This window comes from Micropterus salmoides, unplaced genomic scaffold, assembly GCF_014851395.1.
Source record: "Micropterus salmoides isolate LMB-PRFRI ecotype aquatic unplaced genomic scaffold, ASM1485139v1 Ms_hic_scaffold_8, whole genome shotgun sequence".
Classification (NCBI taxonomy): domain Eukaryota; kingdom Metazoa; phylum Chordata; class Actinopteri; order Centrarchiformes; family Centrarchidae; genus Micropterus; species Micropterus salmoides.
This window is the reverse complement of record NW_024044570.1, coordinates 25006583-25034173: the sequence shown is the minus strand read 5'-3', so window position 1 is coordinate 25034173 and position 27591 is coordinate 25006583. Positions and strand designations below refer to the sequence as shown.

General features: G+C 41.6%; 1 protein-coding gene across 1 annotated transcript in view; it reads left to right on the top strand.

The window, feature by feature from the left end:
- The window catches only part of b4galnt4a (beta-1,4-N-acetyl-galactosaminyl transferase 4a), a 138431-nt gene extending 111516 nt beyond the window's left edge, over nucleotides 1-26915 (top strand). Inside the window, 13 exon segments of the mRNA XM_038706809.1 lie at nucleotides 15551-15617; nucleotides 17706-17870; nucleotides 18177-18286; nucleotides 18805-18905; nucleotides 19159-19232; nucleotides 19332-20443; nucleotides 20446-20867; nucleotides 21346-21737; nucleotides 21955-22108; nucleotides 22223-22295; nucleotides 23056-23209; nucleotides 23522-23648; nucleotides 24597-26915. Coding sequence (XP_038562737.1) covers nucleotides 15551-15617; nucleotides 17706-17870; nucleotides 18177-18286; nucleotides 18805-18905; nucleotides 19159-19232; nucleotides 19332-20443; nucleotides 20446-20867; nucleotides 21346-21737; nucleotides 21955-22108; nucleotides 22223-22295; nucleotides 23056-23209; nucleotides 23522-23648; nucleotides 24597-24711 — 3066 coding nt within the window. The 3' untranslated portion in view covers nucleotides 24712-26915.
- Nucleotides 26916-27591: the final 676 nt, after the last annotated feature.

Here is a 27591-nt window from a genome sequence, read left to right as displayed (position 1 = left end):
TGAATCTCTTAACAAGCCCCAGGTTAACGTCATCATGGTGACCAGCAGCAGCAGCAGAGCAGCAGCAGTACTGCTGGAGTTCCTCTCTTCTTTCACAAAACGTCAGTGTCATTTTTGCACCCACAAGGTTAATGATTTTTTACTTATTTCTCAGTCTATCTTCATCCCCTACAAACTCTGCCTGAGTGCCTCTGGCTATGTTCCTCTACCTGTATTTCTGTCTGACAATTAATTATTTTTAGTTTCTTCCTGGGTCTTTATAAACTGAGTGTAATACTTTAGTTTCTTTCACCATGTTTCCACAAAGCCGTTCATCACTTCACCACTCCTTAACTGTAGCCCACAATTTCCAGCCCTGCTGTACTCTTTGTTGTTGTACTTTTTCTAGTGTCCCAAGACTTCAGTCTGTTTTCAGTTCAGACTGGCTGCTTCTGGATGCCAGTTTTAAGAGGAGTTGACAGGGTGATGTGAGGAGCACTGTGCTGAACTATGATAGCTCTGTGGTGCCAGGAGGATTACACACAAACCCGATGAGATACGAAGTGCGTGCGTGCGTGCGTGCGTGCGTGCGTCTGTCTGTGTATGTTTGTATGTGAGAGGGCGGCGTGCATGTACTGTACAACCCTCTACTGACACTTGGGCCTCCAGTCTGGTTTGATAATGGTACATTGGCACAGTCAGTTGGTGTGTGTTTTCACACAAACTATATGAAATGTCCTGTTAGTGGCAGATCTCCTAAGTACTATACTGTTGCTCTGGGATGTTGTGGGACGTTGATGTGGGTGTGTTATGAATATTCTGCTGATGATGTGCAAGTGTGACTAATAAATTACAGCCTGTGACAACCACATCCCAGCGGCAAACAAATACCTTCGCCTTTATTTAGAGAGCCTCTGGATAGGATAAACAAACTAAGCTAGTGAGATATAATGGAGTAAAATAGAGAGGATTCACTGTCCTTGTTGCTGGACTCTTAATGGTTAATCTGGTAGCTCTGTGGAGGGTGAGGTCCAGGGGCTAGATGGTATTAGGCTGTGTTCAACCATAGGTTCAGACCAAAAATGCACCACCCTCATTGAATATCTTTTGCCACAACACAATGACACAATCAAATCAAACAAATGCACACACAATCTTTGCTTATGCCTTAAACCTGCTTCAATTGATTTTATAGCCACTTGGAGGCAGCCCAGCCGCCTTTGAAGACGTAACTGACATAAAGTTAATATTCTGATAATCTTACCAAACAACCTATTTACACATCTAGCCGGGACCAACATCAGTGTTCATTTTGAGTCTTGTGTTTGGGTTATGAAATATGTGTATGTCCAGCATTCACTCCCCATTTAGCTTTGTTTTGGTTTCCAACAACTCCTTAAGGAAGTGTCTGGCTCTTTTGCCACTAAATGTTCCACTATGTTCACCAGCTACTTGCTAACTTTGTCTGCCTGCCGTTTAGTGCTGGACAGGTAGTGTATAGTGTAGTATCGAAGCTTTCTCACTAATAAGTGGCTGCCTATTATGGCTGAAAATGGGGTTAATAAGAGTGGAGGAAGTGAGCCACAAGTTGCAGGCCTTAAAACAAAAACAATGAGCTGAAAGATGATTAGGTGCTCTGTAGAACTGCGGGGAACGGCAGAGTTGGTGATTATTAGTGGGTTTGTAACTATGAGTGACCCTTACCATCAAACAGCTCTAAAATGGATACATGATTGAATCCTGACTACCTGGATCATCTTTAAATTGGTACCTGTAGCAACATATCCACAATAATACAGACCCTTGCATTGCATGTATTAGAGGAGACACACAGCTTCCCCAGGTGGACAGTGGAAGCTAGTGACCATCACACAGGGAATTGGCCATTCCAAAAGTAGAAGTAGTAGTAGTAGAAGAAACTTGACAAACTACTAAAACAATACACATTGTAAACTTTCAAATCTTTTGCACTGGCTCTAAAGATTTACGGCCTTCAAACTAATGGTATTGGTCTCTTAATCAGAGCCTATTGGCTTGATCTAAAGACAAAGACCAAATGCTGCCAAAAAGGAGGAGAGGAGACATGCTACGGAAAAGAAAAGAAATGGGGCATATGGAGAAGCATATACAGTCATGGCCAAAAGTGTTGGCACCCCTGAAATTTTTCCAGAAAATCAAGTATTTCTCACAGGTGTGCTTTCAGGTGTGATTTTTATATTGCCCACGCCTGTTACTTGACCCAGGTGAGTTTAAAGGAGCATCACATGCTTGAAACAATCTTATTTGTCCACAATTTTGAAAGGGTGCCAGTAATTTTGTCCAGCCCATTTTTGGAGTTTTGTGTGCAATTATGTCCAATTTGCTTTTTTTCCTTCTTTGTTGTGTTTTGTTCCAATACACACAAGGGGAATAAACATGTGTATAGCAAAACATGTGTTAATGCAATACTTTTCTGTGAGAAATACTTGTTTTTCTGGAAAAATTTCAGGGGTGCCAACACTTTTGGCCATGACTGTATACAGGGTCTGCACAAGTATTTCTGTTCTCTCAACCACGTGGTATTTCTTATTCAAATCATCAACTTCCTTGAAGATTTTTCCACTCATCCAGAAAACCGATCATGTGATTATGTTACTAGCGAGTCAAGGTCATGTGGAAATCCATCTCTCTTTCTTTCCCACTCTCTCCTTACAACCCTCAACCAATCCTCATCAAATCGGGTTTGTACTAGTAAAAACAATTTAATGAAGCGTATAAAAGTCATGCAGCAAATCAACATTGTGTGCAGGAATGTGTGTATGTGTGTACGCTATGCTGTCTTGGTAAGGCCCCTGTGTGTGATTTAACAGCGGAATACATTTCACACCTTGACAAAAATAGCAGATTTACCGTGACCGGCCCACAACAGCATAAGCCCAGGGCTCACATAAATCTGCAGAAACCCAGGCACTCATTTGTTAAAGAGCAGATAGCGTGGATTCACAGCTCTTTCTTCTGTGTTCTGTGCCAAGCTGTGATTGCATGGTCAAAGGTGGGCTGTTCCTCTGGGATTGTATTTGTTTAGCAGTGCTTGTTATAATGAAACGAGAGGGAGTAAATATCAGATAGTACACAAGCACTGCCGGAAAGTTACATTTTGGCAAGAAAATAAGAAAGAGAACCCTTGTTCTCTCTGTGTTGGCCCCTTTCTTTTCCATCGTGTGAAGGAATTAAGGGGGGGAAGCTGCAGCAAGGCGGAACATAATCAGCATTAGAGACAGGAAGAGACAGGTTAGGAATACAGTGTGCCTTTCCCAAGGGGATGGAAACAACTATTTGTATGTATGAACAGCAGGGCCAATGAATGAGGAGATTGTTGAGTCGATGAGTAGGCAAATTACTAAACCTGTCCTGCACTCTGACTGAACCTTTCCATTACTCTCTACCTCAGTGTTTTTTTTTCAACTAACTTCAAATAAACTCACTTTAGAGTGATGACTGTGTTTTTAAGGTATTATATCAGATGAAAGAAGATGTAGTGAGCTGTAGTTTCATTAAGTTTCTTAAATGTCATATTGATCTTTGTCTGCGAAGCACAGGACCTTTCCACTAGCCTAATGGAAAACATCCCTTGCTAGACATGTGACAGAACGAAGGAAAGCGATGGCCATTAAACGGTGTGATTGAGAGGGAGAGGGAGTGAGAGAAAGAAGAGAGGAAAGTCACGCCTTAATTAGTAACGGCAAGTTTATGGAGAGCCAGGGGTGTGGGATTTAAATGCAGGATTTTAATGGCCCGGTTTTATCACTCCTGCCAGGCCAAGCCTCAACTGCCCACCAATTAATACACACACCCATGTATGCACACACTTGCACTCTCGCATACACCCATCTACCCCAACCCCGCAGACTCATGGGTGTAAAGGCACAACCATACACATATGCACGCACAGGCTTCTCAACATCTGCCTCACACTTTCCCTCCTCAATATAAATCAGTAGTGGTGTGTGTGATCTGGAGCCAACAGTTAAAGTATATAGTGTGTGTCATTTAAGTTTGGAAATAATTCAGCTGGTTTCTTTATCATTTCAGCACCTTTTACGGTTGACCATAGTTCAGCAGCTCTCTGACATATGAAGTCAGTTTTGTTTTTTTTGCCTCAGTTCACTTTAATGCCTTCACTGCATTCTCCTTTACCTTCTCCAAATACTGTTTATACTTTGAACTTCATTTTATGGTCAGTTTTGTCTTATTTACTTCATTCTTTATCATTACCATAAACACATTTGATTTTCTCCTCCCATAATTTTATTTTATTTTCCTTTTGACACGCATTTTAAGATCCCAGATCAAGATGAACTCACTTTTGTGTTTGATGGTGTACAGAGTCTATAGGTGGTCCTCATCTTTTCCTCATTGCTCAGGCCACCATATGGCCATGTCAGTATTTTTTTTTGTGAGATAAGATTTCACTTTGGCACCTTCATTCCAAGAGGTCATGTATAAGAATATATGGGGGGAAAAAACATGAACACCAGCATTAACCTCACTGACAATAGCTCTTTAATGGCATTGGGTGTTTTTTAGTGCTATGTCCTTTGTACTTTTATCCTCTAGAGGGCAACATCAGTGCCAGTTAATATGAAAACTGCAGGGTGATCTCCCTCTTTATGAGGATGATGAAAGACATGGAATCACTTCTCATAATTGAGAAGATCTCATCGTATAACTACATATTATTCTCATTCATGTTATTCTTATTCGTAAAACCACTGGAAGAACACCCTCACATTTTGAACTTACAGGGATTTAAAGCTGTTAGAAGAGCTGATGTTTGTATCTCTCTGTCTTTCTACCATGCCAGTGCTTTTACTTGTCATCATGCCGATTTGATCAGCGCACCATCCCACACACGACACACCACTTTAACTTTAAAAAGGAGTAGTATCCCATCACCCACACTCACTGTGTCCTTTTCATGTTAACTTGTATATACTTCTATTATATTTTACCCTGTGCCTCTGCATGCCACTGAATCTTGCAGAGACACTGCTTGTTATCTATGGAAAAGTGGAATATTTGGAAATTGTGACGTAAAATGGGGTATGCTATTCTGGAGAAATCCAATACCATGACAAATACCACGGTATAGAGTGAACAGATAGTGGCACAGCAGGTAGTGTAACTAACGTTAGCTAAGTTACCAAACTGTCGCTAGTAAGGATGGGGATTGATACCCGGTTCTGAAAGGACCTGGTTCCAAAATTTCTCAAAACCCGAAAATCAATATGGTCTGAGCTTATCAATACTGCTATCAAGACTAGCGATTCCTACAATGTTACGTTATGTTTCGAGCGTCAAATCTGATTTAACTTGAAACGCGATGGATAAAAAAACTAATGTTTTTTATTGATGGCAGCAAAATGCAATATTAAACGGGCCAGGAGTGCTTCTCATCAGGCTGAAGCCTCTACTGCTCTCTGTCGGCTCCTACCATAGACTGTATATAAGAGGTGGATGTAGTCATCGTGACGTCCCCCGTTGGTTTGTGGACTGCCGTTTTGAAGCCTCGAGTTTGAGAAGGGTCCAGCTGAAGCCCGCAGACAAACCAGATAAACGTGACGGAAGTAATATATGGTTTGTCCCACAAACCACCGCACACAAAACGTGATGACGTTTATCTCGGCCGTTGGGCACACGCAGAGCCGTTTAAAAAAAAAATAAAAAATCAACCAATCACTGTACATTATGCGTAATATTTACTCTATACTATAATTATATAATATTATTATAGTATATTAATACTGTAAATATTTATTTATAATAGCACAATGATAATAATAAAGCAGTGTTTCAATTCATACTGTTGTTTTTGTGTATTTTACAAATCAAGAATATTCTTTACATCACGAGCCAGTTGTATCTTGATTTAGGTTAAAACTATACAACATTATTGACAATTTAATGATAGAATAGCGTTACGAACATTGACACTATCGTTCAGCGGTTGCTGGATACGTCTGCTGTGTTGGCTGCAGTGGTCTGTGTGACTGGACCTGGGGGAGCTAACCGGAGCTAGCTGGCTAACTATTCCTGACAGCCCCCCGAAGTATATTACTCTTACCCTAACCATCACAGGGTGTGTGCCTAAAGTTATTGATTGTATGCATGTCAACTGGTTAATGTTAACCCTACAGTGGCGCACATCGGCCGCTAGCAGATAACTTCCATTGTGTTGCTGTGCAGCCTCCGCTAACGTTACTGCAGCTATATATTGACACCCGCCGGCACCATGGTCGGCACTTGTCAACTCTGCAAACGTTTGAACACATTTTCGATTCGCCGTCAATTTTCGTCAGATTGCCGATATTCGACATTTACACAGTTGATTTCTCGCCTCAAAACTTCTCAGAAGTGTATTTAAAGTTCTGTTGTTGGCCTCTAAAGAATAAAACGGTTAACATTAGGATCTATACTGTACGTCAGCCGAGATTAACCCTTACACGTCATCACGTTTTATGTGCGGTGTCTTCTGGGACAAACCATATTTGGAAGTTCAACTTCCGTCAACTTCCATCAGGTCCGCGGGCTGCAGCTGGATATACTTGTCGAGTTTGGCAAGTATGTTTGTCGAGTTTTTTTATTTTTATTATAAGAATTATATAGTTACAGTTCACGTTTTCATAAGGAAGAAAAAACAGAAACAGTGAAAAAAATAAAAAAACAATTATAAACAACATAAATAAAGTATACAGCCAGAGTGTCACACAATAAATATCAGTTAAATTAATTATAAAGTTATATTAGATAAATGTTGTAAACATTTTGATGCTGATTTACCCTTTAATCCAGAAATACAGACTATATAATTTTTTAAGTCAAATTTAAAAACATTGAAAAGAGGTTTGTTCTTCATAAATTTTGATTTATGAATAAAGAATTTTCCAAGCAAGATTAATAGATTGACTGTGTATTGTACAGGAGGAGTTTGAATCAGAAAAATAAAATAAAAATTGGATAAGTGTACGTTTGAGCGTGTCCATTAACGAAGCATTGCATATCATTCCACAGAGAAGAGCTATGTGAACAGCTATAGAATAAATGGTCCAACGTTTCTGTTTCCAGTGAGCAGAAGGAGTATTTTTCGTCTACAGTAGGGATAAATTTCGAGATAATCTCGTTACAGGGGTAACAATGGTGAAGAATTTTAAATGATATTTCTTTAACTTTGTTTGTAATTAACAATTTATGTGGGTTACTCCATGCTCTATTCCAATAAATATTTTCATACCGGGGGGTCCATTTGTACCTGCATGCAAGGATAGATTTTGCACATAAAAGGTTCTTAATTACTTTGTTGTTGACTTTTTTGTCTAGAAAAGATAGACCATTTATTGAAACACTGCTGGAGAAAAATACATTAATTTGATCCAAATCTTTCTAATCTCTAAGTAAGGTTATGATCCATTGGGAATAGCTCTGGTTACAACGTCAAATTCTTTTCTTGGAGGATGGAAGTTAAATTTATGAGTGAAGTCTTCATATGTTAAAATTTGATTTGAGTTATTTAACAGTTGGGCTACCAGTACAATGTCATGTTTAAACCAGTTTTGTATAAAGAGAGTCTTGTTTCTATGTATGATGTTCCTGTTGTTCCAGATAAAACATTTGTGAGGGGAGAAATTGTGTTTGTATAAATGTGACCACCTATCAGCCAAACTCGAAGCTTCAAAACGGCAGTCCACAAACCAACGGGTGACGTCACGATGACTACGTCCATTTTTTATGTTTAATTCAATTCAAATTAGCTTTATTGGCATGAATGTGTAACAAAAATATTGCCAAAGCATCATACATACAACATAAGAAAAATCAACCCCATATTTCATTAAACAAGTAATTAAAGCGTAAAATAATCAAAGCGTATGTGTGTTTGTGTCATATATATATATATATATTTTATATATGATATATATATTCTATATACAGTCTATGCTCTAGCCTGTTGGACAGTTCACCATGGTAACGGCTTGTCAATCATAGATAATCCTGCCCTGAAGCATACTCTGCTTTATGGTCTGTTTTCCTCGAAATGGTGCTAACATTAACTTGACAATTAGCCAAATGTTAAAAACAAGCTAAATAGAAAGCTGTCTGTCTGCAGCATAGACTGGTCTATAGTCTTAAAATTTGGCACTTTGTGAAAAAGCTGCTGGCTGAGACAAACCAACCTCTCCTCCTTCGACCAGGTAACATTACCTGCAGGCAGTGAATAACTGCAGAGAGGTGGAGGAAGTACAGAGACAGACGGAGTTTTTATTCTTTTAATTCAAAAACAACCAGGCAGTTAATATGCACACTTTAATTAATTAATTTGTTTATTTATTGCAAGTCATAAGTCATCTCAGTATATAACAATGTTATTGCACATTGAATATTTTCCTCATATCGTGCAAGTCTACCTCGTGCCCGTTGGGTCTCGTCTTACCAAATAACCGTCACCAAATAATAAAGTATCGATAGTGGTATCAATAAAGAATCGGATCGTTAAGCAGACTCAATAAGGTTGTTAAAATTAATGACCCCCATCCCTAGTCGCTACAGGTGTTGCTGCGAAAGCTAGCAGAGAAGTGGACAGTTCCCAGAGCCAGCACACCAGCAATACTGACAACTTTCCTGCCAATATAGCTATCATCACAACTGCAGGATATTGTGGCTAACTAAAAAGTAAGCTGAATCTCGATAATCATCAGAATCATGGCTGGAACGGCTGGATTAGTGTTGTGCAGCTCGGCCTGGGCCAGGGTTGCGTTCAAAACACCAGAATTTTTTTCAGCGCACACACACATTGACTGGACAGCAAGTGGGCCGTGAGGAGATATTCGCAGAATTTGACAAAAATACGTGTATGGGATTAGAATCGCATACCCCACCCCTAGTTCATTACATTTTAATAGCCTCGAGCATGTAGCAGTTTCTCAGTATTCCGTTTTTCTGGTGTGAAATTATCCTAGAATCACCCAGATCACGGCTTGAGTACAGAGTACAGTTTTGATGTTCACTGCACCTTTTGATTCATATGTCATTCAATATGTTATCAAGCAACTTGAGTTCAAATAGTAGAACTTGCAGGCACACTGTTGTTAGCGTATTCAGGTCATGTTGAATGTTTCAGATTACATTCTGCTAATGTATTTTATCATAGGATGTTTTTGAATCAGCCATTGGCTGTGTTAATGCTGTTATATATTTTCATATATACTGTATTACAGCAAGCTTTACGTGTTCAGTCAGGTATGTGCTGTCATGCTCACTTAGTCCAAAACCATAAAAAATCATTTGTCTCTATTTTATCACCATTTGCATTCAGGTCCTGCCAGTTATTCCTGTGTTTTCTCCTTTCCAGCGAGCATTATGTTGACCAAAGTACCTCTGCATGTCACAAGCTTTATTCATGGGATTTAAAGAGGCGTGCTAGGACATTTGGTCATGTAAGTTTGACTTGATTTGAATGTAGTGAGAGCGTTAGTGTGACTAACTGGTTTCCCCTCAGAGCACACAGGGCACGGCTGCAGACGCACAGACTACGACGCGCCAGTAATTGCTATGGATATCGGGCTCATTTGTCTTTCTGAAACGTCTGGTCTGAGACTTTGGCTAATGTCTAATTCAACATAGAAAATCAAACACCCCGTTACTGTATCCACCTCCTCATCTCTCTTTGAATATTGTTCCTTCCTCCCCAGGCAAGACATGATCTGACATGAAAAACAAGCCACTGTTTTCATGTCAGTGTGACAGGGAATGGAGGGTGGCATTTATCCTCTAGCATGTAAGTGTTTAGATCTGTTTAGTTGTCAATTGAAACAAGAGCATAATCAGTCAGGAGCTTTATGCTCTTGTTTCCCTGTTTTTGGTTAGATTACTATCTGCTGTACTACAACTTTCATTGTATGAAGATCCTACAACAGTATCAGCAAAGCATCAAAACACCAGCAGGCTTATGTGTCTTCTGTGCTCTGTTGGCGAGGTATCTGTTCAGAGCCTGTCAGGAGTCTCTCCTTGATGCTGTGCTGCCAGGCTGCCTGTCAGTGGGCAGCACCATAGCTCCTCGCTCCAGACTTCCCATTACAATACTAAAATTTACACTTTGTTTCTGTTCCTACCAAAGCTGTCATAACTTTTCTTGCATCCCGTCAGCAAATGGAACTTTTTCTTGTCATTGCTTGTCATCTCACATATTTTATTACTATTCAGCAAATCAGAATCAGCTTTATTTGCAAAGACGGTGTACACATATGAGGAATTTGACTCAGGATTGTACAATGCTCACGATGAGCTTACTTACAATAAAATAATAATACAATAATGAAATCACACACTACATTATAGAGAACACATATATGTACACTATAAACAAAACAATATAGACAGATTGAGACAGTAGTGCAATGAGCAGAGTGCAAAGGATGCAGGAGTAAAATTATTATCATTATTATGTACATCCCGTAGGTGGATGAGATATACAGGTACACATACACATACATGCATGCATGTACACAATGCGATGGAGCATAGTGCAAAGGATGCTAGAATAGATATAAGTATTAAGTGCAGGTGTTATGTACTTGTAGGTGGATTTGGTATACAGTATATACAATATACAAAATGAACAGTATGAACAGCTCTGAAATAGAGAATGATGAATAAATAATAAGTGGTAACCAGTAAACAGGTGCTGATTTATTTTATAGTTACTGGATTATTGCACAGAATTGTTCCTGACATCGTGAGTCAGAAGTCAGCTGTTCATCAGAGTGATGGCTTGTGGGAAGAAACTGTTCCTGAGTCTGTTGGTTTTGGCGTACAGTGCTCTGTAGTGCCTACCAGAGGGGAGGAGCTGGAACAGGTTGTGTCTGGGGTGAGATGTATCAGCAGTGATGTTTCCTGCCCGTTTTCTGACTCTGGAAATGTAGAAGTCCTGAATGGAGGACAGGTTGGCACCAATGATCTTTTCTGCAGTCCTGACTGTCCGTTGTCTGTCCCTGTCCTTTTTGGTGGCAGATCCAAACCAGACAGTGATGGAGGTGCAGAGGACAGACGGATGATGGCTGTGTAGAAGTGGATCAGCAGGTCCTTAGGCAGGTTGAGCTTCCTGAGCTTGCGCAGGAAGTACAGCCTCTGCTGGGCCTTCTTGATGTGATGTGTCAGTGTTGGGCTCCCACTTGAGTCCTGGGATAAAGTGGATCCCAGAAACCTGAAGGATTCCACAGCAGACACAGGGCTGTTGGGCAGAGTGGGGGGGCTCCTCTTGACGTCCACGATCATCACGAGTGTGTTAAGCTCTAGGTTGTTCTGGCTGCATCAGAAAGCCAGCTGAAATCAGGTCTTAAACACTGACTGAATGCCCAGCTATATCTAACAAAACATGTTCAGTAAAATATTACTGCTTCCCACATTGTTTTTTTTTTTTTTTTGATCGTCCAGCAAAAAGCAAACAAAAATGTTTCTCTTGTTGACACTATTGATGCCAAGAGATAAGCTCCTGCTGGAGGTTTACATTTACCAAACATGAGACTGGTATCAATCTTCACATCTAATTCTTGGCAAGAAAGCAAACAAGTGTATTTCCCAAAACACCAAACTGTTCCTTTAATTTCCTTCCTTTTAGATTACAAAGAACATATTTAACAGATGTCTGTAAATACTCTTTATCGTTTAATATGAGACTAGTTGCTGGCCTCAGCAATTGTTGCTACATACAGTATGGTGTACTCCTCTGTTAATGATAATAGAATAAAAAGTAGCATGTTCCCTTAAAGTAACCTAACCAAACTACGCCACAAGAGACAAACACTCAAAGGTAATTAATAAGTTCTCTCATTAGCTTGTTAGCTGTCACTTTGCCTTTTTTGCACCACAACTACAGGATATAATTCTTTGTTTGTTATAGCAGCAAGCCATTCTCAGTGAAGTCACCACATCTACGACAGTTGTCTGGCAACAAACACAAAGACAGGTCGACGAGAGCACTTGTGCTGTGTTCTACCTTTCACTCAAACAATGAGTGTCACAGACAGAATGGTGGGTAAAGGAACGTTGATTAACTTTTTCTCTGTAACAACCTCCACTCTATTTGTGTCGTGTGATTGTTTTGTACCCTGGCTGCGAGATAGTTCTCAGTATATAGGATTACAACAATACATTTTGCCATATGTGTCTTTTTTTCTTTGTTGTTTTAAAGAGTACATTTCTTTATGGTGTGACGGAACATGTCATCCAGTACATACATGTGGTTCATTTATTTGTTTTAAATAGTTTTTGGACAACAATGGAGGTCTATATCAGGCAATGGTTACACAGGCTATATCTGTTAGTGGGATAAATTCATTGTCCATTTTGGTCTTTTCACTGGATTTCTTTGCACCAAGAAAAATATTGATCACCTGTCAATCTTGCATCGTCCACAACATTTGGAAAGTGGCTCATGTGGTAGTTGACCTTATTACAATTTCCTGGATCTCCTGCCCTCAAAAAATCAGTGTAACTGTTGAAAGGCTGCTGCTCTGAATGACCATGCAAGCTCGTCCAGCCTTCCCTGAATAAATAAATGTTAAATAAAAAAATACAAACAGTGTAGTCCCAGTCCTGTCTTGCCTTTCCCCCTCAGGCAGGTGTCGTCAGGCCTGTTAACATCTGTCTTGTTCTGCTGTCCACTCTGCCACTGACGTTTACCACTCTACCAATTTGGACCAAAGGCCAGGTTTGCCTGAGTAAGACACAGAGAAAGAGCGAGAAAACAGCTGGAAAGCATGCAGTGAACATCTCTGTCAACATCTGGACCGCCTTTGTCTAGTTAAAGCTGTCTGATTCAAGGAAACATCTTTCCTCCTCTCTGTTCCTGGAGTAAATACCTTCATTCCATATTCATTTCATTATTTATTATGTGCTGGAAGGTTCTGAGTGGCAAAAAGAGCCTCAGATTACAGTAAGAAAGATAAAAGGATACAAAAATATGTATTCCCTATAAATTTCAGGACAGGACTGTGAGACCACTAAATGGAAGTGTTTACTTTTTATAAATCTTATTGGACATCAAAAAAGTGGAAAAGGTCAGATAGTTTCATTATGTCACTACCTCTTATGTGTCAGCCTAACAAAACAACTTCATATCCATACTGCCTTAGGCATTGCCGCAGCCGATTGAATTGAAGGAAACAAACACAACAACAGCTAGAAGTCGGCTCTATTGGAAGCAATAAACTCCTAATCATTGGGGGATAAAAAAAAATTACCTAAGCCTGATGGAACCAGAGGCAAACTACCTGGCTATGTCTGTGTGTATGTAACAATATCAAAACCTCACTTGATGTCGCTGGGTGGTCCAGGCATGATGAAACGTGATGAAACAATACTGCTGGCTCCCCATTGCCATTTTGCTTTGCGATTGGTATTTTTTATTATTTCCCTGTGGATATTGATTTTCTTTCCTCTCTGTTGAACTTGTGGGGCCAGCGAGCTGGCCTCTGCTTCTTCCTGCTGCTCCCTTTCAACATTATTTCACAGAGGACGCACCTGTACACACAGAGTACACACCTACGTTCGCATGCACAAACACACGCACTTGTTCCACTATCCCCATGGGGACATCTCATTGACATAATGCTATCCCTATCCCCTTACCCTAACATTAACCATTACCCTAATTCTAACATTAACCCAACTGTAATCTAAACCCTTAAACCAAGTCTTAACCTTCAAAAAGCGTATCTACCCATTGGGACTTCATGGTAACGAGTCCCCATCGGTTAGTGTGCATTCAGATATACAGTCCACACCGGGATATAAATCGTGAAACACACACTATTTGTTGTACTTGTACATATAAGGTGCACATGCAAACACACAAAGATATACGCCAGGTCAATATCTCCCTTGGAGCAATTAATCAGAGGATCTATGGGGCCAGACAATGAACAGGAGAAATCCCAACAAAGATGTGAAATAGGCCCCACAGGTGCGCATGCAGCATTTCAAGAGTTTATGTGTTAAGGGTTGATGTGATCTCAGCCAAATGTTGCACTTCATTGAGCCTTGAAAAGAATGGACCCAGTGTCTCCCTTCATGCACACATGCAGCTGAAACACCATGCAAACCACAATTTAAAGCGTCTAAGAAAAGGCTAGCGAGTGAACTTTCACACAAAGCGCTGTGTTGTTCTTAAAATTCAAGACAAATTTGGGATGGTTGAAGACTCGCTCTATGAGAGCCTGGAGACTGGAGACAAAGGTCAACAGGCCAATGATGGCTGAATTCTATTGTGCATGCTGGTGCTCTGGGAAAATATCACAGTTTAATGGGACACTTGAAGACAACAGAGCATTTGTTAATGTTGTTAGCAACCCTGACTTTTCCTACTATGGCAAGTCAAAATGTTCTTTCTGCTCACCTGGTCTGACAGCCTGCTGTTCTGTATAAACTACTGTCGACCAATCAGCCAGGGTTTCTGCCTTTCCTCTCTCTTCCACTATGTTTTGGGTTTGTTTGGTTATATTTAGTTGCCTCAATTGTGCACATCTTCAATTCATTCACGCATCACTGACACAGCTGATGTTCACTATTTAAGTTTCCTTAATGTCGTTTTTTTTTTTGGTGTTATTTAAGTTGTGTTAAACTAAACCTCCTTAAGTTACAGCTACATATGTGACCACCACTTTTTTGTGCTTCCTTGAGTCAGGCAGTGACAGCCTGCTGATTTGACCTTGAGGATAGTCACCCAGAAATAATGACACAATGTTGAAGCCTTGGGTCGCCTGCTGAGCTGCTCCCTGCTGCTGCTGCTCAGCGTGATGCCGCACGTGTGTCCTTGTTTGTTGTTCTTTTATGTATGTGCACTTGCTGGCATATGTGTGTCGGCATGGGTGGGGAGGAGTAGCGTACAATACAATATAGATGTCATACAAAACATGTCAGATTGCTGGATGTGTATGGGTGTTACTGATTGTGCATACCCATGTGGAGGCATTTGCATGAGTCTGAAGAGTGTGTTTATGTTTGTATTCTCAACCCGAGGGTTGGAAAATGACCTGTCTCCTGTGATTATATCCTGGGTAACCAGAAGTGACGTGGTAATTGTGAAATCTATTTAAAAGAATTGTAGCTTCTCTCTCTCTCTCTCTCTCTTTATTTCTCTCTCCATGATTCTCTCTGTTTTCCGGTCATTACTAGATCTTCCTTTTAACACCTACTCGTCACCATCTTATTCCTACAGCTCTGTTCTTGTTCTGCGCACGGATTATTTTGTTTACTGTTTTCACCTTTCCTTACCCCTTACGGCCTCACATTTCTGTTCATGTGCCACACTTTTTTTTTTCTGTTTACTCTTCTCTCTCTGGATAAGTGTGTTTATACAAAAATCCAGCATAAAATCGATCCTGTGATGTTGCTAAGATCAATAACACAGAGAGTGTCACAGTTTAGCCTGCAAACAATGATGGACGATTTCTGCTCGCCTTACTCTGTCCACGTGTTGGCATTTCGTTTTCTCTTCTTACTCAGTCCCTTTACTGTCACTCTCTGCTTTCACACACAGTGGCGGCCATTCCTCCCTGGTCTGAAATATGAAGTGATAGACTCAGCCTACATCTCCCTGTACACAGGTAAGAGCTACTCTGCCCTGCTGATACATTGCGTGGAAAGCTTTTCTGTCATTGTGTCTTTGGGAAAAAAAATGCATTAAAATTTTTCTGGTGTTTGTGGTTCAGATACACACGGGCCTTCTAGTCTTTTTGCTTGGCTGAGAGCTTGCCAAATAGAGAGAGGAAATGATGCTATAAAAAACAAATTCATTAGTCTAGTCTGGTATCGATCAGTAGTCTAATGTCACAGAATCAGCCTTCTTTAGACCAAGATGTGCTTCTTTCTTGTCACTCTGTCCTCATGCGTTGTCTAGCTTTTGATAAACACTTAAAATCAACATTTTCCCTGGTTTCATATACCTTTGTCTCCTAGGGCACTGTCACTTTGAGAGCATGGCATGGCATATCTTCCCTATGTGGAGCCAAAGAGGAGATACAGAATCTAATAGTTGCTCTATTTTCGCTATAGGTGTCATTCGTAGCAGAGATGAGAGCAGTAGCTCTAGTCTAGCCTCTATAGCTCCAAGAATAGCAGCGTGTCACAGGGATTCAGTATTGTTAACAAGGGAGAGTGCCAGCTGCACAGGAAATGATTTGTGGAGGTGCTTTTTTTGTGCAAAGCTGCAGGTTGCTAGGGATGTATGCTGTCTTGTTTATGACGTGCTATGGCAGAGAAGGAGGCATTGTACATTACATTAGGTCACTTGCTGGATTCAAGCATTACCATCTCCTCATCTTTTTCCCTCCACCATCCATTGCTACTCCTCCCTTTATGTCAACTCTCAACAACTTGTCTTCCACAGACTTGTAGCCTGATGCTAATAGATGGGTGCCAAATACATTCTTTTTTCAAATACTGTACATGAGAGAGCATAACTAACTTTTTCAGCTCAATCTAATCTGTGGAAAACCAGGAATAATTCTGCCATTTGCATTTGTTCTACTCTCTGTGTAAGCACTTTATAATTACTAACTTATCTTGCAGATTTGTAAGTGATTATTGAATATTTCCAGAATGCAGTATCTCAACTGAATAGTTTTCTCAACATCCATCTTCTCGGTCAAAAATCCTGCTGGCTGATTAACTGTGTATTATTGAATTTTTACAGATTAAATGATCATCTGTGTCAGGATAATGCTTCATGGTGTATTGCATTACATTTTAAATTGCAGGGAAGTTCCCTCCAAAATAATTTCTCATGGGTTCAAGCCAAATACATCCCTTTATTAGTGTGATAATACTTTTTCAGAATAGTTCACGCAGTTACTGAAGCTGTTACTGAATTTACAACATCGCACACACACATACACTAACATTTACTGAAGAGACCAAGAAATTCAAATAAGCACAAAATAACGACTGGTAGCCGTATTTGTAATAATAATGTTTTTATTACAACACAACTAAACATTATACAAATTAACCAAAAGAAAGAGGAGGAGAGTTCCATTGTTTTCTTTCTTTCTTTGCATGTTGTGAGGATTTCAGTTACATAGATAATTAGTTAGTCTTTGCAAGGCTTGTGTGTAGTGCTAACCGGGTATGTGATCAACAGATGTCTTATTGTTAGAAGAAAGGAAGTCTTTCTCTGTGTAGCCTGTGCACACAAACACACACACACACACACACACACACACCAGGTCTGCACACTCCACCCTCTGGAGGATAAAAATGATGCTGACCACCCTGTTAATTATAAAGCATTTCTCCCATCAGGCCTTGCACCTGACATCCCATTAATCACACGTGCTCTCTCCTCCTTCCCTGCTATCGATTGGTGTAATTATGACTCTGCTCTGCCCTGTTTTTTGTTTTCTCCCAACTTTTTTCTGATTCCCTCACTTCAGCTTTTGGTGCACCTCTCCTCCTCCTTTTCCCCTTTCCTTTCCTCCTTTGTTTTCTTCCTCTCAGCCTCTCCTTTACTCTTTTCCTCATGGTCGGTAACGATTTATGATGATTGCGACGCAAATAAGGTGCATGATGTTTACCTTCCAACAGCTAACATCAAATTTGTCCATAATTAAGATCAATGAATGAAATAATACATCTTCCTCTTTTCATTTCCCACATCATCTCCCTCCATCTGTGTCTCTGTGTCTATTTTTCAGACGAGTCCACTCTGAAGATGAACAGTGTAGACCACATCCCCCAGACCTTGGCCAGTCACATCCGTCTCCCAGGGGAGTCTCCACCTCAGGGTCTGGAGGGAGGCAGCATAATGCAGCATGGAGCAGACATGCTGAAGCCGGACCCCAGAGACACCTTCTACAGCAGTAAAACTGTCATGATTTCAGGCTGTCCCCTTTTCCCGTCCTTATCCTCGTTTTTCTGGCCTGTCATTTTCTATGACTGACTGATTGGCTGTCTGGCTCACGGTCTCTCTGGCTGTCAATTTAGCTGTACTCAGACTGTCATTTCACCCGGCTGGCTGTGTTCCATAGTTTGTGTTTTCCTTTGCCCTGATCGTCTCCCAGCTTTCTGACTCTTATATTTGTTGAAACAAGAATTCCATATTCATATTTATTTGTACCTGACCTCAAATATTTACCTCCTCTTCTCTCTTTCTCCTCTCTCCTCAGCTCCTATGATCGACCCCTCCCGACTGGAAAACGTTCTTCCAGCCTGTCTCTATTCTCCAACCTATGTAGTCAAAGATTTTCCCATTGCCAGATACCAGGGCCTGCAATTTGTAAGTCACCTTTCCAGAATGATGTTGCTGTTTGTCAGTATTTGTGAGAGAATATGTTTTTACTGAAATCAGAAGTGCATCCAATTATGGCAGTAGACTTTTAATCTGCTAAAAAAAGTTGCCCCTTGCAGAGTCTGTATAATATAAATAGATAAACTGGACAGAGAAGCTAAGCCCATGCTGAACATAACCACTGCATCTCTCCCTTTGTATCAAAACGCATAAAGGAAGCAAGTGGCAGGTTGTGTTGCACGCTGCCCCCCCCCTTAGGACAACACGAGTTACTGCAGCAGCTTCAGGGTGATGAGATGGAAATGAGAGCCATGACAGCATTTCCATTGTAGATTTCACTGTAATCACTGTAAGAAAATGCGGCATTATGTAGAGGAAGTGGCTAATTTTAATTAAATGCTGGTGTTAGTCTGATCCTCGTAGAATACTGCTAAATAAGAATGAGCTCATTTATCCGTGTTTTCTGGGGTCATTGCATTTTTGATTGATGTTTAACTTTTCTTCAGGTCTATCTGTCCTTCGTTTACCCCAATGACTTCACACGCCTCACCCACATGGAGCGAGAGAACAAGTGTTTCTACAGAGAGTCCCCTATCTACTTGGAGAAGTGAGGACATTGTTTCTTTTATCTTTCAGCGAGCCAGAGGAACATTTGTCTCTGTCTTGTATATATGAGAGCGTACATTGATAATGCAGAATAATTGTTCAAGTATCTTTGAATTTGATGGCAGTGATCCATGCAACCTCTCACCAAGAGATTAAACTCATTGTGCTGGAAGGCACATAGAAACTTCAGCCTTCTACTAATGTATGCGGTTGTGTGTGTTTATGTGTGTGTTGCCTCTTGTCGTGTCTGCCAGGTTTGGTTTCTACAAATATATGAAGATGGACGAGGAGGAAGATGACAGACCGTTCTTCTTCCCCAATCCAGATGGTAACTAATAACAAACAAATACACACTTGTGCATGGATGCACAGTCACACTAATATACATACACACTCTTTTAACTTTGGGTCTTCTTCCTGTCTCCAGACTTCCTAGAGGAAGAGGAGGTGGTTGATACAGAGGACGAGGCACAGATCGTTGGCACGCAGCCGCCCAAGAAGCCCTCTCATTCCAGCCACACCTCCAACCCTTCCCACCAGCACTCAAAGCCTGGGCCCACAACAGCTGGCAGAGAAGGGGAAGAAGGAGAGGAGGAGGACCCTGATGAAGAGGAGGAGGGGGCAGTCAACAGTATCATACACCGCAGAGAAAGGAGACACTTTCCCCACAGACATGCACAGATAGCTAGGGATCTGGACAAAGACTGGGGAAGAGATCATACAAGAGAAAACATGAGACAGGATACCAGGAAGGGACTTGAAGAGCCACAGCCCAGGGTGCTCCAGCCTGAAATGGACAGTGTGGTCCGGGGTCGGTCCCTTTCTTGGATCCGCACCGGTCCTGCAGAGTTGGGCCCTGGCAGGAAAGGAGGAGGAACAGATGATGGAGGTGGAGGGGAGATGGAAGCTGAAACTCTGCCTAAACTGAGCAAATCTTCACTCCTTTTCCCCCAAAAGTCCTCCCTCTCTGCCCTTGCTAGCCGAGCCAAGCAGATCCTCAGCAACTCCGCCCATAGCAACAACCCCAACGATAACAACAACAAGCTCGCTGGAAACAACAAGGAGAAGAGGGAGGAGAACAAGATCTACATCACCAGGCCTCGATCTGCCAAGGAGCGGGAGAAGGACAGGGAGAGGGAGCAGCGCCGAGAGAGGAGGGAGGAGAGGGCATCTCGCCGCCCTAGGGAGGTGTTCCCGGGGGTCTTTCTGTACCAAACTGGGAAAACCACAAGGCTAGTCAACCTGGGTGCTAAAGGACATACTGGGGGAGGCATAACAGGAGGTAGAAGTCTTGTTAGTGCCCCTCAGCTCTGGCCCAACCCCCCCACAAAAGAAGGTAAGACATCTCCTCACAATGGAAGCATCAACATACAGAATGAAAGTGTGCAGAAGTCTGCCTACAGGGCAGCAGGGGCAAAAAGCAAGAGAAAAGGGGAGCACAGAGATATAAAGACTACTGTCACTGCTGATCTACCCAGCAAAGGGGACCCACTAACCCCACTCTCCCATCATAAAGTTCCCTCTCCCCTCAAGTTACCCTGCCAAGGTTTAACTCCACCGAAAACACGCTCCAAGGTCAATCGCGGGTCACCTCTTACCTTAGGACGTCAGAGATCACAGAGTCTCAGCAGCACCCAGACCTAGACCTGGACCCCAACCCAGTAGAACTCGACCAGAATACAAACCGCTCAAGTCCTGACCCCGATCCTGATCCCGAGCCAGAACCAGAGGAGGGCGAGATGTCAGACTACAGCTACGAGGAGGTCGAGGCCCGGCCAGGTTGGGCAGAGGAGAGCATCAACTGGCAGAGGACCTTCTCAGTCAATCCGATGGACTTCGAGCTGCTGCGCTCTGACTGGAATGACCTTCGCTGCAATGTGTCTGGCAACCTCCAGCTGGCAGAGAGTGAGGTGGTGGACGTGCTGGCGCAGTACATGGAGAAACTCAACGAACGCAACGCAGGGTAATGATATAGAGGCTGGTGAGGTATGGGTGGGGGGTGAGATTAATGTGAGGCTAAAAGACGGCTTATGTTACTGCAACCTAATAAGTTCAAATGTGGTTTTCTTTTGCTAACCATTATGTAAAGCAAGAAGTAATTTCCCTAAGAACATATTGGTCATGCCCTTGTGCTTTGACTTCATGTTAGCAGTCCTCTATGTGCTGATTACCATTTTCTGTGGCAGTACTTACATGATGTTATTTGTGGCCATTCACTTTTCCATTTTCATTTTCCTCCCAAATCACACCATGCTGACTTCACACAGCACTGCGGATAATGAGTAGCCACATTTTCGAAGTGGTCTGCCTACAGTCAAACAATAATTAATCCAGTTGTGAGAATGTCATAAGAAATACTGTTTTATATTTGCATCCATATTATGTTTTAGAACATGTACAATCTGCAAGTGTTTTCTTAAGCATTTTTTTATGTGCCCCAGGATCTACACCCTGCTACGCATCATCAACGTTGAGAAGCGCCGTGACTCGGCAAGAGGGAACCGTTACCTGGTGGAACTGGAACTAATGGAGAGAGGCCGCAGTGTGGTGCGTCTTTCAGAATACATTTACCTGCTGCTCCACCGCAGCAGGCAAGGAGAAGAAAGTCTAGAGAACACCGACTCTGCACCGGCCTCTGCACCTGCCTCTGCACCAGCTTTGGCCCCATCCGCAGCCACGTCCAGCCTCGCCACCCCACCACCCCCTCCATTCACTAGGTCCCCCGCCCGGCCTGGAGCGACCCCCTGGAGCACTGCCTATGCTAAGCCTCTGCTCTGCCAGCCGGTCATGCTCCAATGGAGGAAAGATGTCATGGTTCACTTTGTGGTGCCAGGTCAGTCAAAAGGGTTAGGTTAACTTTGAAAATGGAATAATCTGCATGGAACCAGTTGTGAAACTAAGATTATTCAGGCTTTATTTTCTGCTCATCTAGAGGTAGTTCAGAACATGCAATGAATATAAATTATGAAAGGGAAAACTTCAGAAGAAGAATATATTTTCCCCCCCTAACTTGCGGTCTACTTTTCCCTTACGTTCTTACTGTCCTCCAGTGAAAAACCAGGCTCGTTGGGTACAGCAGTTTATCTCTGACATGGAGAATCTTCACCACCAGACAAAAGATGACAATTTCAGCATCATCATTGTCGACTTTGAGAGTGAAGACATGGACGTGGAGCAGGCGCTTAGAGATAGCAGTGTGCCGAGGTGTGTGTAACACAATCAGCCATTAATATGACTTTAATCCATTTGTTTAATCCAAATGTTTAGAATAATTGAATGGCTTCAAAGTGATATCTGTGTATGTATTTGTTTTGACAGATACGAGTATCTGAGGAGAGAAGGGAACTTTGAGCGCTCCGCAGGACTGCAGATCGGAGTGGACACCATTGAGGTTAGAGAAACAAACACACAGAGGCAAGGCAACAATATGTGAGCTGGCAGGAAAGAGCCACTCACTGAAGGTCAGCTACTCACACTGACCACATGACCTTTACTGGGTGATGGACAGGCAGAAAGAACACTCATGCATAATGAATACATCACTGCTAGACCAGTCTGTCACAGGCTGTGGATCTCGCCCTTATCTCCGAGCCACCTCCTGCTTCCCTTCATCCTCTCCCTACAGAGCCCAGCTGTGGGTGACAGGGAATCGCTTAGACAGTTAGCTGCATTTCCCCTGTCATGTGTATGCCATAGCTGTCACATCCATTCCCTTTCTCAGGTTATTTGTGTGCATGTGCTCTTACGCCACTCGCTGGCTGTTTCTCTATCACACAAGCGTGCACACCCACCCACGGGGGCGTGGAGTGGCTGGAAATTTGAACAGACGTTAATCCGTCAGTTGAGTGTCAGTGCTGTCACAGTGGCGTGACAGGCCTGTCACTCATGTCTGAGTGACCTGCGGGATCTGGAAGTAATGACAAGCCTCCGATGCTGAGCCCAGTCTCCTCCACTTTCTTTAATCCTAAAATCCCATATTAGGTGGCATGTGAACATTCACTCGCATACACACACATTTGCGCCAGCTCATACACGGAATCATCAAACAGACTCATTCACACACTTTTGTTTTTCTTAGATGTGGGAGAGATTTAGAGATTGTTTAGATGTAACGGATGTGCATGTGTGTTTGTTTGTGTTTCTTCTTGTAGGATAGTCACAGCATTGTGTTTCTGTGTGATCTGCACATCCACTTCCCTCTCAACATCTTGGAAAGCATCAGGAAGCACTGTGTGGAGGGACGCCTTGCTTTTGCTCCCATTGTCATGAGACTCAGCTGTGGCAGTTCGCCCCAGGAGCCTGATGGTAACACACACACGGAAAAAACACACACACATTACACGTCTGTGCTCATACATGAGTAATCACATCTCACTTATTAACATAGTTTTCATGTTTTTGGTTTGACTCGTCACTCAAACTCATTCCCCAGTTACAGACAGCTACTTTGAATTCATAAAACATGTTTTCAATTTACATGCGTAATAAACACTCTTGCTTCAGAAGCTCCATTCTTGTGCTGTATAGACATACGCATCAAACTTTCCTTTTATCATAATCACTGTTTATGCAGTGGTACCAATAGTCCTCTTATCATTCTTGTTGTTCTTTCCGCAGGTTACTGGGAGGTAAATGGTTTTGGCCTGTTTGGAATCTATAAGTCTGATTTTGAAAAAATTGGAGGGATGAACACAGAGGAATTCAAAGACCGCTGGGGTGGAGAGGACTGGGAGCTGCTGGACAGGTAACCCAGCAACAAGCCAACACAATAAACCTGCAATAAATATTGTTAGGGTTACAAAGTAAATTTTTGTTGAGACTGTGTCAGAGAGAAGTTGACTCAACTCCATGGCAACTTGAACTTTTAGTCAAACATTAGATGCTTTGTAATGGTAGTTGTGTAGTGTACCAGATTGCATTATGTTGAACAGAAGTTGAAAAGAATTGTAGCCACCTCCTGTATATTACAAGGCATTACTGATATGGAACAATAGTTTTATTTGTTTCTTGGATGGTCACTGTTGTACCTCCAGAGTGTATGTCCTCTTCTAAACCGCATTGCATCTGGGACACTTAGATGCTGTTGGGTCTGCAGCCACACTAGCAGGTAGCAGCCCAGCATCACCTCCTATTGCTGCAAGTCTAGTCCTTCTTACTAACAGTGGCATAAACCTACAGTTCATACAAGGTGCTATTAGAGACCCCTGCTATGAGGTGTTCAATCCCCAGACAGGCAGGGGACTGGACATGGCCATCCTCTATTTGGAGGGAGGGCAGAGTTGTTACAGACATGCAAGCTCAACATGTCATTAAGTGGGTCAGTCCAACAAACATACACTGATAGTTGTTGGTACACGCAAAATTAGTACACAGTCACTACTAGGCTGCGACGATTAACTAACTATGTAACTAACAACAATACACAAATGTCCAAGTTTGCCCCATAATTCAAAACCTGAGCAAATAAAACCAAAACAATCTGCTTGTTCAGATACCTCCCAGATGTAAGTTTGGTGAACTGACACTTTAAAAAATGAAAAAAAGTTTTCACAGACACAGTAACGGTTTTGAAAGTGACCCGAGAACTGCTGCTACAGTTTTCTCTTAGATGACAAAAAAATGCATTGCTTCCCTATCCAGCATCATGAAAAGAACCCAGTTTTAACGCAGTGTTTCTCCCTACCTCCTCTAGAGTACTGCAGAATGGTTTGGAGGTAGAGAGACTACGCTTGAGGAACTTCTTTCACTACTACCACTCCAAACGAGGCATGTGGAATGCCCAAAACAAGAAAACTCCTAAGGGGTAGCGCCCCCTGCTGGTCACAGGACCCTGAACCTACCTGCAGATCCACTGTGTGTGAGAGAGACCTGAAGGAGCTCGCTCACTGCCTGAACTCTGCCTTTTTTGAAACAGGCTCCTTTCAGGGACGCCTCTGTTTCGCCGTTGGCCCCACTTGTATGCTTGTCTGTACAAGGAAACAGAGTCCAAATCTGAACATTACAAGCTAGACGTTTAGGCAGATGGGCCTGAGTCATCACTTTGCCTCACTGACTGAACTACTGTACAGAGAGAAGAGAGTCATTTTTGTTCTCCTTCTCTCTGTCCTTTTTTGGTGCAATGTTTTCAGACAGACTGGAAAGAAGCTGTTTTTGTGCGTGTGTCTGTGTGTTTGTGTGTATGCGTGGGTATGTATATATATATATGTGTACGTGGGTGTGCTGCCGCTTGTGTGTGCTTATGATGACAGGAGCACCTTTTTTTCTAACAAGGAGATGTGAAGACGACCTAAGATCTCTTTTTCTAACACACTCTCACATGGGAGCCTAATAGAATGTGTAGATTCAGACATGGTGGCATAGCTGAAGTAGAGGAACTCTGTCTTTGGTAAACAGTATTTCTAAATACATCAACTGCTACCTGTTGGATATCACTAACCAGTATGGCCAAGGTGTTGAAGTTCTCCTGATAATATGAAACACAGAAAGTTGGTGAATCAGAAAAACCCTTTTCCAAACACTTACTAAGAGGCACATCATCTTTATATCTCTTTCTGTCCATCTCTCTCTCTCTCTCTCTCTCTCTCTCTCTCTCTCTCTCTCTCTCTCTCTCTCTGGATCTCTTTCAGTCAATCTTTCAGTCAATCTTTCAGTCAATCTTTCAACTCATTTCTGCCTCTGGTCATTTCAACTTCATGCTAACTTATATCTGTTGAATCGTTATATATAGCCCTGCTGATGTTTTGTAATATCAGATTGATGTACTATACCCATTTTAATGCTCGTTAATTGGTTGGACTTTTTTTTTTGTTTTGTTTGTTTTTGTTTCATTAACTGAAGTTTATTCTGCTGTTAGTTTTTTAAAAGGGGTTATCATTTGTCCTGACTGACTGTGGATGCACTAACGTTTGGGGTGCTATTTGCTGTTCTAAAACACTGAATTTCTGAACACTTGTTTACACCTTTTACTTTTTCTGATGGTATCCTCCATTCCCTCCGGATCTCTAACCTCATTGTCAACTGGAACACAAAACTGTAACAGGAGGGGAGCACAATAGGTTTCTGACATTTGATTTAACACCATTGTTTCATGCATTTTCTGAGCTGAGTATTGCATTTCAAATATTGGATCTGAGGGATTAAAACTCTATCTCTCATATTAAAATACCACAGGGACAGGGAATGCTTAGCTATCGAAAACATCAACACTCTTCTTTTAAGCTTGTATAAAGCTCCAGCAGAAGGGAGGGGAAGGGAGACCACTTCATGGGTTGGACACAATGTGGCAAGGCATGGCTGTTTCACAAATGTGTGCCTTTATCAGGGTTTGGCTGCAGGCAGTTTTTAAACTACTAATGGCGGAGGAGGGCAGGGACAGACAGAAACACACCGTTATTTATCAGCAGGCTGTAATGTCAATGTAAATTCAGATACACTGCAAAAGAGGGAAATATTCTCCTCAATGGATTACAGACACGTCAGTGTGTTTGTTTTAGGAGCAGGAGGGAGTGGTTGTTGCGATAGACAGAGATGGTACTAATGACTACTACGTGAAATCAGGAGGTGTGATGGAGACTCACTGGCAGCTGCAGTTCAGCAGGACCCCACCTGCTCCCATTAGTTTGGCTGGAGGCCGGGCTCCTAATGCCTCTGTTTATGCAACATGGTACTTGTTTATTGATGGGCAGTGGCTGGAGGACACAAGACTGGACGTATATACCAGAATATGGATGAGAGTTAATGATCTGTTATTAACTATGTGATTGTCAAAAGACCCTACAGGAAAAAGGTCTATTCTGTACGCCATGTAACACTGACAGGAGACTATTTAAAGAGCAAGAGAAACACATTAAATATAAGACTATATATAAGAAATATAAAAATTAAAAATAGGAATATACATTCCAAGGTAATTTCTGTGAAATTGTTTTGTAGAGAAAAGGTTTTAAGAATGTATTGTACTTTTATTTTGATTTGTTGATTTTTTGCAAATAAAATTTTATGCTTACGTCCAGATAATTTTTACGTCCAGATGTTTTTTCCTGTTTTGTTTTGTATATTGTTGTCTCTTTGTATGACACCTAAAAAAGTATCAGCTACAACTAATGGAGTATAGAGAAGTGAAACATAATAGATAAAAATGATATCCCCTATCTGACCACATGATGGTGCTCCACCCATATATACATATACCTGCAGAGGTACAGTGGTTGAATGACTTCAAATACAGGAAACCTAATACAGTAAAAACATATTTCAACAGGGGCAAGTGTAGAAGAAAATAACTATTTGAATGAATAGACAGAACAACACATGAAGACATGAACAACATTGCTAAATTTAAAATCCCCCTCCTACACACTCACAAAAAAAAAACACCCACGTTTCCCAGAGCACTTCCTTCAAGCAACCATTCTTGACCATGTATAAAAATGTGGCTGATTTTGATCATGTCATGATACAGATTTTTGCCCCAGCAATGAGTTTGTAAAACATCCATAAAAGTCACTATACAGTCTAAAAGAAAAAAACATATATTGACCCGTCAAACTATTTCTTTCTTTATACAATATATTCAGCTATACTAAACTTAAAGTACATTTTCCTAAGATCTGTACTGGCTCTGATTCACTTTTACTACTTGCTACAAAGTTGCAAAGTAAACATGACATCATGTTAAAACTCTCTGC